The 12,279-nt window shown below is 35.6% G+C and overlaps 1 protein-coding gene across 2 annotated transcripts in view; it reads right to left on the bottom strand.

Annotated features, from left to right (window-relative positions):
- Nucleotides 1–12,279, bottom strand: part of SNTG1 (syntrophin gamma 1) — a gene marked incomplete at both ends in the record, with an annotated part of 354,349 nt that overhangs the window by 271,940 nt on the left and 70,130 nt on the right. For both annotated transcript variants that reach the window (XM_080802473.1, XM_080802472.1), the window contains 2 exons: nt 11,869–11,910; nt 12,002–12,045. In XM_080802473.1, the coding sequence (XP_080658599.1) occupies nt 11,869–11,910; nt 12,002–12,045 (86 nt within the window). The remainder of the gene's footprint in view (nt 1–11,868; nt 11,911–12,001; nt 12,046–12,279) is intronic.

Below are 12,279 nucleotides of genomic sequence, written 5' to 3' on the forward strand. Positions count from 1 at the left end.
GAAAAACATACTTTTTGGAAGACTAAAAGGAAACTCAACCACAAGCAAGGAAAACTATTTTTAAAACATATTTTAAAAAGTTTGATTATGTATCCAACATGTACACATAGCTATCTCCAATATATACCAAGAACTTACCTATCAACAATAAAACTCCCAACTCAATTAAAAAGTGGGCAAACTGTACAGATAGGTATATCACCAAAGAAAATAAAAATAAGGTAAATAAGTCTATGAAAAAATGTTCAACATCATTTGTCATTAAGGAACTGTAAATTAAAATAACAATGAGATACTACTAAACAGCTGTTAACATGGTTTATAACCAAAAACCTGACAATACCAATAGCTGGTGAGAATATCAAACAATGGTAACTCTTCTTCATTACTGATGGATGTACAAAATGGCACACCCTTTTTGAAAGACAGTTTAGCAGTTTCTTACAAACTAAGTATCATTTTACTATGTAATCAGCAATCCTAGTCCTAGATTACTGTCGATTTGAAAATATATGTCCACACAAAAACCTGCATGCAAATATTTATAACAGTTTTATTCATAATCACTAAGAGCTGGAAGGAAGGGTGATGTTCTTCAGTAGGTGGATAGATAAGCAAACTGTAGTGCAATTTTTTACTATTCCACTCCATGAACAATGGAATATTATTCAGTGCTCAAAAAGAATGAACTATCAAGCCATGAAAAGACATGATTATTCATAAGTGCACATTGCTAAATGAAACAAAACAATCTGAAAAGGCTATTTTCTCTAGGATTATAATTACATAGCTTTCTGGTAAAGACAAAACTGTATGTATATACAGTGAAATGGTCATTTCCATAATCCTGGCATGGGAGGAGTAAAAAAGGAATACATGAAGAGGATTTTATGGGAAAGTGAAACTATTCCATATGGTATTGTAATGGTGATACATGATACCCTGCACTTGTCAAAACCCATAGAATTTATAGCCAAAAAGTGAGAGAACCTTAATGTGTAAAAATCCTTTTAAAAAAGTCTTTAGGAGATTGGGGGATATTATGATGTAATGCAGAATGTGACAAGAGTGTCTCATTGTATGATGAATGTTTGAAACAACTCACTCCAGGGGTAGGGGGAGTGGTACTGAGTACTCTAACTCTGGAAATGAATAAAATCTGTTAAGACTGAAGGCCAAAACAAACAAACAAACAAACAAACAAAAACTGTACACAAACTCTACTCCACTTAATGAAGTTTTTCCCACTGGGCAATGGGAATGGGTTAACAATTCTTATACTCCTGCACATACATACTGGATTTGAACACTTAGTCAAATGTATGGCAGATGATGTAGCCACCTGTTGAAGCGGGAAGTTACAGATAAGCAAGAGAGGAGACTAGAATTATCCATATGATAATGGATTAGGTTGGAGGCAGCCATATAAACTCACATTCAGTTTAATAAAGATACATATGGCTATATAGAGAAATACGTATGAATGCACTTGCACCTATGAACAAGTCTGTACACACACATAGATTTCCTTGTTTCATCACCTGAGAGTATCTCAAAGTTACTTCTACTCCAGCAGCAATGAGCACACCCAGGACTCAGATTTTTGTATCTAATACACTCTCTAATAAAGGGAAGAAGGACCTCTAGGAGAAATGGTTGATTCTTGGATTGGCAGGAAATCTACAAGATGATTCTGAAACATAATTTAGTGCCAAAAAAGGAGAAATGCTTAAAAAAAAAAAAATTCTGAGGGAGTATTTCAAAGCCACACTGAAACCAACTGAAAGAGCTCCCAAGGGCCAATGCTAGAACCACCTGAGCAAAAATAAATAAATAAATAAACAAACAAACAAATAAATAAGCATTAGCTTCTAATCCAAACTACAAAATAACAAGTCTATACTGATCTATCAATATGATTGAATAAACAAATTATGGTGCATAGACAAATCTATGTAGCAAAATTTCAAAAAATATAAGTAGACAACACACAGTTCTGGAGGCGAAGCATATACTGCATTGTTTAAGTGTGGGCTCTCTATAGTACACTCCTTCCAAAGAACACAATATGGAAAGAAAGCAAAAAAGCTACTTTATAGTGGAGAAACTTGGCAAACTCTACCTTAACCAAGTAATCGAAGTTAATATTAGTGCTAATAAAGTCATGTTGATGGTGTGTACACTTTATATGATATGACAAAAATGCAATTTGCCTCTATGGTCTTCCTACCCAACAACATAAGCCAGTCTAATCACAAGGAATAAATCAGAAAAAAAAAGAACAATTGAGATGCATTAAACAAAATATTCCACCAGAATTCCTCAAAACTGCTAACGTTATCAAAAAAAAAAAAAAAAAAAAAGGAACCCTGGAAAATATTAGAGCCAAGGGGTTGCCTAAGTAGACATACTACGAAATGCAATGCGTGTTCTGGATGGGATCTGGGAACAGAAAAAACAGTTATTAGGTAAAAGCGAAGGAAATCTGAATAGAATGTTATTCAGACTTTTATTAATAACAATATCAACATTGGTTTTATTAATCATTAGAAATGTATAATAATCCAAGATATTAATAATAGGGAAACTGGGTGTAGAGTATATCACAACATTTAATACTATCTTTACAACTTTCTGTCAATTTAAAACTGTTCTAACATAAACTTTAAAAAAATCAAATATAAAAAATAAAAATAAGAACAAAATATGAAAATAATAAAGTCTGGAGGCTTAAATTTTTCAATAACAAAACTTACTGAGAAGTTACAATAATGAATGGTGTAATCTTGGCATAAGCATATACAGATTAATGGAACATAATTAAATATTTAGAAATAAACTCTTAAATTTAGCATGATTCATTGTAACAAAAGTGCCAAAGCAAATGATGCTGGTGTAGTTGAATACCCACATTATTTTATCTCACACCAGATACAAAAACTAACTAAAATTGATAATAGACTGAAGTGTAACATTTAAGACCATAAAACCCTCAGAAGAAAACAAAGCAATAAATAAATCCTCACATCCTTAGAATTACTAGATAAGACAGCAAAAGCTTTGATCAAGTGATAAAGTTAAAGTATCCATAAACTGAACTTAATGAAAATCAGAAACTTTAAGCTCAAAAGATACAATTAAGAACTGAAGAGCCAAGCCAGGATTGGGAATGATATTTGCAAATTATATATTTGACTTGCAGACAGACTGTATAAAATAAACAAACTCTTTGAAATAGGTAAGTCAAGTAACCCAATTAATCAAGAATATAAAGGAATATCATAAGCACATAGAAAGATGTTCAATATTCTTAGTCATTAGGGAAATACAAACTAAAATTATAGTATTTTGCTACTTCATAGGAAGCATAGATATGCAGATGTGCTCTCTTTCCTTTTTTCTTTCTCTTTTTTGCTTGGCATTTCGTTTATGTTTCAAAGCATATACATCAAATCTAGATACTTTTCTTGTGACATTCCTTAGATAGTGACCAATCTCTTTATTCCATGTATTTTCTTTCTAAAAATTCTGTTGTTCTGATGTTAGAATTCTTTTTTTTTTAATTATTTAATTTTTTATTTGACAGAGAGAGAAATCACAAGTAGGCAGAGAGGCAGGCAGATAGGAAGGGAGAAGCAGGCTCCCTGCTGAGCAGAGAGCCCGATGTGGGGCTCGATCCCAGGACTCTGGGATCATGACCTGAGCCGAAGGCAGAGGCTTAACCCACTGAGCCACCCAGGTGCCCCGATGTTAGAATTCTTGAATGGAATATCTCTAATATTCTTTTCTGTCTTACTGCCTACTTATTTGTTATTTTATTCCTTTTTGACCAGTTTCTCAACTTTATTTTGTAATTATTCGACATTCTAAAGTTTTTTTTTCAATATTGTTATCAAAGTTTTAATATCTTCTTTTGTCCTCCACATGTTCCTTTTATACGTAATGATGGCTTTTTAAAAAATGTGTTTAATAAGTCTCTGCTACCTATCTGAAAACATTATTATCCCATTTCTTTTTTCTTAACTGTTGCATTGTCTGTTTCCTTCAATTTTTTTTCTCTGCTTTGGCTGTTGTCTTGATGTGGACAATTTTCTTCAAATATTTGTTATCCTTTAATATAGGTCAATATTTAAGAGTTAGACACTGAAAAGCAAACTGACAGCTTTGGGTAGAGGACACGTGGTTTATCCACTACTGGGCTCTATTGTGGAGTTACTGATAGAAACTCAGCCTGCAGTGGAAGAGTCCAAATGTATTATTTGTGGGTTATTTCTTTTAGATCAATTTCACTATAAATATAACCTTCCCTTTTAGTGGTAAAGAAAACAAAACAAAAACAAAAACAAAGAAAGCCTAGATGGCAGTGTTCTGAGAGTTAAAGGAGGGAAAAAGCAAAGAAACTTGCTGTTCAGAATATCTATCTCACTTTATTGTAGTACAGAACTTCCCCTATATCCTCTTCTGGGCCTGGACCCAAATATTCAACTCCTATTCTTGGCTAGAATGCCCCTGTTCACTCTGATTCCTATCTGAGCTTTCTAATGTGAATGCTTGTTAGATATCAGCTTTGCTTCAGCTTTCTCTGATCTAGGACAGTACCACTACATGAAAATCTGCTTTCCATTTTCAAAAAGTTTACCCATGACTCTGTTTATTATGATAAAACAGAGTTTCAGGAGGGGGAAACAATAAAAACATCTCCTTTACCTCCAAATCTCTGCATTGACTTGCTGAAGATTGCACACACACCATGGAGGAAGGTGTCTTTGTACCAGCTGCTATAACAAAACAGCACAGATTGGGTAGCCTCCAAACACAAGAAACTTATTTCTTCTACTCTGGAGGCTGGAAGACTAATCTAATATCAGTGTGCCAACATGGTCAGGCGAGGGCTCTTTTCAGGGATGTAGACTTCTTATATTTCACATGAGGGAGGTGGGTAGCTAGCTCTGTAGGGCCTCTTTGATAATGTCACATTCGCGAGGGCTCTACAATCATGACCTAATCACCTCCCAGTGCTATCACACTGGCGTTAGAATTTCAACATATGAAATCTGGGGAGATACAGCCATTCACACCAAAGCAGATTTGTCTAGGAGTTTGTTTATATATACAACATTGGAACTATTAGGTAAAGGGCATGGTAGTTTCTACGGCACAATTCCATAGCAGCTCTTTTAGGGCTTCCAGACCTTCTTAAAAGTAAACACATGCATAATAGGATATCTTTCTGCCTTAAAATTACCCAAAGAGCCACTCCTTATCCAGGTGATCACAGGTATTTGGATCTTTAACTAGATCTTGGGTTTTCCCTTTCTGATGCCCAGATCTCTGATCCAGAGGATCATGTGTACTGTCCCAATTATTTCAGTAGTATCTTATAGCATCCTGAGGTGTCTCAGAACGACTTCAGAACATAGAATTCTAGAAGCCTTTTGGTAAGAATGACCCACTTTGAGAGTGATAGATGAAAGCATAACCCTTATCTCATTTATTTTTTTACCCCCCATTAAATTGTAGAATCTCAACCTCTGTAACCCTTATCTCATTTATTTTTTTACCCCCCATTAAATTGTAGAATCTCAACCTCTGTAAAAAATCATCTGCTTCTGCTGGACACTGTGGCTGCTCTACCGGGTACCACTTCCTTCATCACATAGTGATAGTCAGTGTTCTGAGATATTTTCTTAGAGGCAGCAAGTCACCATTCCTTGCACTCTGATATTTTAAAGGCATTCTCCCCGAAATATTTTTCTTCATTTTTTTTTTCCCCGAATGAACTCTCTCCCGGGACACAGACTGAATCCCTAGGAGTTGTGGGTGGCCAAAAGAAGAAAAACTAATCTGAGTAATTATGACAGCTCTCAGTATCACTTCTTAATTTACATGACTTTTCTATAGTCATATAGCATATAGCTCCTTACTCAGGAAAGGGAACAGGGGAGGGTGTTTTTTTTTCCCCCTTTTATTCAATTTTCATGGACTTTACTTTTTACAATGCTTTAAAGTTTACAGAAAAATTATGCAGAAAGTTCCTTCGCATCTTCTTTCACAGAGTATCCTTTATTATTAAGATCCTGCACCAGTGTATTAATTTGTTACAGTTGATAAGGCCTTATCAGTACATTATTATTGGCTAAGGCCCATAGTTAGATCCACCAGAGTTCACTGTTTGTGTTGTATAGTTAGTTTTACAGTTTTAACAAGGTGTGTGTTCTTTTAAAATAAAATAATTGAACATTTTAGCTGAAAAAGATATTAAGACTGATGTATTTCAAATAGTCCACCACTCAATCTCTACCTTTCAAACAACAAAGATGAGAAAAGTACCTATAACACAATTTTTAGAAGATTTTGTTTATTGGAGCAAGAAAGAGAGCAAGCAGGAGTAGGGTGGGGGAGAGGGTAGAAGGAAGGGAGAAGTAGGCTCCCCGCTAAGCAGGGAGCCCAACATGGGTTTTGATCCCAGGATCCTGGCATCATGACATGAGACAAAGGCAGATGCCTTACCGATTGAGCCACCAAGGCACCCCTGTAACACAATTTTTAATTTAGATCTTCAAACTTCCATTCCACGCATTTCTCCTTCTTGCCTTTCAGTTTAATCATTTTGAAAATAAAATTTCAGTTTTGTGAACTTGTATAATTTCTATAATACACATCTATCCTTGTCATTCTAACCTGGAGAGTGAGAGTGACTGCAAAGAGTCTTTGCAAGAGGTGAGGAAGGAATATCAACGTGTTCATTTCTACCTCAAGTCACTTTGTCCCCCGAGTATGACATGGTCTCCTTGTGCCTGCTGCTATGTATTCTCTGTGTCCATTCCTCTAGATAAAAATTGGCTGGGACCCCACTAAGTAATTGGTTTATCAGGCTTGGCTTTGTCTCATTATTAAGGGAGCTGCAAAGTTGGATCATTGAACTATGTTAGACAGCAAATAAAGGATTTGATGAGAATCAGTAGCCAAGAGTGAAGACCATGCATTTAATTAAAGGGTGGCCTATGCTATATGTATTCATACCTAATGAGACAGACCTGTGGGTTTAGCAGAGAGGGAACTCCTAACAGTGTTAATAAAAAGCTAAGTTGTAGGCAAGGCAAGTTCTAGATATTTTATTTCTTTCCAAAATCAGACGTAGCATAAACAATATTTTGCACATTTCTGTCTTTGCATTGGACATTTCTAAAATCAGTAGAAAGTATTAAAAGTGTAATTACTTCATATATGGCTTTCCTTGGTGGTAGTTAATTTAAAGAAAAGGAGTCTACTATGGTTAGAATTCTTAAGCAAAGTATTAAGCAGTAAGACCTCAAAACCTTTTTCCAAACTGAGAACAAATTAAGAATTATTAGCAGTTAAGTAAAACACAATTTGTAACTCTGTGACATTTTAAGCTTTTTTCCCAAGATGTAAAATGATGTCTGTTCCCAAATCACATCCTAAATATGTTCCTTGGTAATTCACAAAACCTAAACTGTTACAGTAAATTAATGCTTTATTTTCAGATGACAGGATATAAACCGTTTAAAGCTATTTTCTGATTAATCTAAGTTAAGAAAAGAACATATTCTTTTTATTCCAATGGAAGTTTTGAATTAAGTTAAGCATATCATAATAATTAAAATGCCATTAAACACTGTGTATTAGTTTTCTCGAGATTTGTTTTTATTGCATACATATATCATTTTAACTTACATACTTTGAGATACTCATTCTGTTCTTATAAGAATTATAGTTTTTTAGAGTTTGGTTTAAAAATAAAAATTCAGAAGTAGATAGTTATTTGCATTTCTAATTATCTAATGTTTTCTATCAACAAAACCATAGATATAAAAGGCATCTTTTTTAGAACCCATAAATCTAAAACATGAAACCAGAAATATTTTAGAAGGAAACCTCTGGAATCCTCTATCCATCCATTCTGCTTTGCCTAATAATGAGTTATCCTATTTTGAAAGTCTTATTAGATGGAATTTCAATTATACTTATAGATTTTCATTTCCAACCATCTTGATTATAGACTCAAGATGCATTATTTTCCTGCTATAGCTAGAGCTTATTTCCTTTTATTTCGACTGAGCATAAATAGATCACCGCTGTTATATTTTGAAGACCATAAGTCAACATGCCCTTTCCTAGTAATTTTTATACAACTCTTTTAATTATTAAACTGTACAGAAATGATGGCCACATAGCAATAAAGTTAGAGACAAAATTATTTGTATATTCTTTCTTGTCACACAAAGAACTCTATCTCAGTGTGTCTCATATAGATGGTACTCAGATCTTGATATGTGATCAATTTACCTGTTAATAAAATATAGATAGAAGATAGATAGGTAGAGAGAGAGCAATCAATTTAATGTGTCTAAGGTTCAATGGTCAGGTAAAAAAAAATAGAATCAGAGGCACCTGGGTGGCTCAGTGGGTTAAGGCCTCTGCCTTCGGCTCGGGTCATGATCCCAAAGTCCTGGGATTGAGCCCTGTACCGGTCTCTCTGCTCAGCAGGGAGCCTGCTCCCTCCTCTTTCTCTGCCTGCCTCTCTGCCTGCTTGTGATCTCTGTCTGTCAAATAAATAAATAAAATCTTTAAATAAAAATAGAATCAATCTTAACATCAGCAGTGACAACAGATCTGCATTTTCTTAAAAAAAAAAGGTACATTAGGGTTTTTTTGTATCTTGGGAGTATAACTCATGGACTACAAAACACATTCATATAAAAAAATAAAAAGACGTCTGCTATGATGAACAAGAAACCCTCATTTACAAATATCTCTGTCCCTCCAGACGTGGGTGCCCACTTCAGTTTCTGACTGGGTGTGGTGGAAGGAGCTTGGGATGCAGACCAGCATGCATTAGGACTCTCTCTGTATGGGAAGCTCCAAGGGGACAGCACGGATTCAACAAGACACTGCCCAACACTGACACAGTAGTAACCACTGGGAGTGAGTAGGGAGAAGAGTGCCAACATATGAAGCAATACTATTCGATGACATAAAAGAATACCTCAGTGTTCTTAATTGCCAGATCTGTGCCAGGAGTTTCATATACATTACTCCCATTCAATCTTTATAAAGGTAATTATTAGTTTGTTTTTACAGATGAATAAGAGAGGGACAGAACAAGTAAGTTCATTTTCCTGAAGTTACAGTGTTAATAAGTGGCCCAGCTAGGACTTGTAGACAGTCGTTTGTGAGTGTGAAAGCCCTCTAAACTGAGTACCATGCTACCTTCCCACTATGTCACACACCAAACAACCCTTAACACTTGTGCTGGTCTTTCCTAATGAGGAAACTTCAGAAGCTTTTCTTCTTCAGAAATCTTCTTCTTGCTTTGCATGGTGTGGATGCAAACCCAGAATTGATCTATTTTATGCCCACGTTAGTAACGTGGAAACACACAAACACAAATGCTTCAGTGATCTAATTCTAGGCATTTGGCTAAATAATTCCTTAATAGGGGCTCCTGGGTGGCTCAGTCGGTTGAGCGACTGCCTTCGGCTCAGGTCGTGATCCCGGACTTCCAGGATCGAGTCCCGCATCGGGCTCCCAGCTCTTTGGGGAGTCTGCTTCTCCCTCTGATCTTCTCTCTCATGCTCTCTCTCACTCATTCTCTCTCAAATAAATAAATAAAATTTAAAAAAAAATAAATAATTCCTTAATAGTCTTACTGGGTACCCATAACAGACACTGTGGGATTCACCTGATACAAAGATTAAATCTTGTAACACCAACACGGAAATTACATCTATATTGTTGAAGCCATCCTAAGACTGAAGCTAATCAGGGACCAAATACAAAATTTCTAGCAACATCAATGAGTAATGCAGATGAATAAAAGGAAAGTTATGTGCACCCACAACATACTGTCACACCTACTCAATTTGTTTCTGAGTTTGGAACTCTGTGTGAATCACTGATTTGGAATACAGAATGTGGTATATCAGCATGCTATTTTAAAACCATCTACATCCTTTGAGCTTGTTGTGCCTTTTTCTGCCCATTTAAGTCCATTCCTAAACATTTAATTAATATCTCAGCCCCACTGAAGTATAAGTCAGTCTACTTGCTTAGGTAATTAGCAGTGAGGACAAAGGCATCTAATTACTGTTGGAAAAGGAAAGAGTGGAACTTCAGAATATTAGTGCCTATATTTCAAAGCTGATAAGGTTAAGCCTCTCAAAAAAATAAGTGTATTGTGAAGAGCCGCACATAATTTGCAATACAATCCTAAATTTCTTTTCTTTGAAACAGAATGAACAGCATTAGGAAGTGGCATTATTAGCACATTCTAATCTTTCACGCCACACTAATCTGTCTAATCAAAGTTAGAGCACAGCTTGTGTAAGCATGCTGCCTGCCTCGGAAGGGCAAATTGCAAACAGGACCCCTTCTAACAGCATGTGGTTTTAAAAGAGAATGCACTTGGTTTTGCTCCCTGTATAATGAGTTTAAAATCAATTTGTATTTTCTAGAGAAGACTAAAGTTAAAATATCTTTGCTTACATGGCTATGTTTAACATTTGCATCTGTATCGGCAGAACAGAGCTTTTCTCATTTGTCTCTAACTTGTTCTAAACTCTGCTTTTTCTGAATGCATCTGTAGTAAATTCAAGACTCGAAACATATATTTTACATGTGATGTTCAGCACAGAGTGGCGATACCATGGCCCCAGTAAGATTTTGGAGAAGACGAAAGACAAGTGATGAATACAAACTAGATGAATTATTCCAAGCATGCACAACTGAACCCCCCCGCCCCCACCTCGTGCATCACTGCTTGTGGGACTGTGGTTTCTCAGAAACACTTGTGGTGCCTCGTTGAGGTTTGAAATACACAAACACATCAGGATGGCTTTCTCTAAATAGCTTTTAACAGAGGAACAACGTATTCAAACACAACCCTTGAGCATAAACTTTTGAACATAATTTCTCCTCTATCCCTTCCATTGCGAGCTGCTATAGAAATTCAGTGAAGGCTCTATGAATCTTACTTAATCAACCATGACGAATGTTTCCCAAATGCCTAACACTGTCCTATTCTTTTTGTATCATGTTTTATGTCTTCTCACCATCACCAACAGAAGCCCTTCAACCTTCCAGCTTCTCCCAAAGTGTGGTTGACAGGCCACCTACAATAGAACCACGTGGGCCAACTATTAAAATTTGAATTCCTGGGCCTACCTAAACTGACTGAATTAGAGTATCTGAGGCTGAGGCTTCAGATATGCATAATTATCAATATCCATCCATCCATACATACATACATACCACAGAACACAACAACACACACACACACAAAGACTGATGACCATTCTGCCTAGGGTTAATTCAGTATGCTTTGAGATTAAACTCTAAATTTTGTCTCTTTCTTTTTTCTCTCTCTCTCACACACACAGCGTTATATGCTCTTCCAGTTGACTCTGCTACTGTGTAAGATTTTACAGACATAAATTCTATCGTTTATAAGCTTCTAAACATTTGCAGAGTCAGAGACGTATTTCACTTAGATACACACACACACACACACACATATATATATATATATATATATACACACACACACACACACACACTAAGTGGACACTGGCAGGGATTAATAGAAAAACTGGAAAAACATATAACAAGCAATGGTCAAGGTATTTCTTTGAATTACATTTCATCCTGGGTAGTACCACAGACCTACTTCTAATATGAAACACGTACACATACACTAATTAAGAGATCATCTGAAAGTCTGATTAACATGCTGGACCAATGTTACATCTACTTAATGAATAAATTCAACAGTGTTTAGCAGTGCCATAGATCCTTATTTGCACATGAGGAATATTTTGATAATAAGAAAAAGTAAAGAAAACTCACCACTTCTTCATGTCTGCATTTTCTCACATTAATTCCATTTATCTGCAGTGAAAAAAAGTATGGTTTCACTTGGCATACTGTGAATTGAATTTATGTTTTGGTTGCACATAGAAAATAAGGGTAAAATATATACCTGTAGAATTGCATCTCCAATAAAGAGCAGCCCTGAAAGTTCCGCTGGAAGGGAAGAAGGGTAATGATTATGCACCAACTATTTTCTTCATACAGATGAAAGAGCTTTATAATTAAGTAAAATCAAAATTAATACAAGGAAAATATTAAATGTTTTATACAGATAGCATCTTAAAAGATCCACAAGTAATAGGAGTGCAAAAGCAATTGTATGATTCTGCCCAAACATTGGAATACCTATTTCTGCTCAATCCTATCATTTCAAATCTTACAGTTGCC

Source organism: Martes martes (assembly GCF_963455335.1).
Source record: "Martes martes genome assembly, chromosome: 4".
In the NCBI taxonomy this organism is placed as follows: Eukaryota; Metazoa; Chordata; class Mammalia; order Carnivora; family Mustelidae; genus Martes; species Martes martes.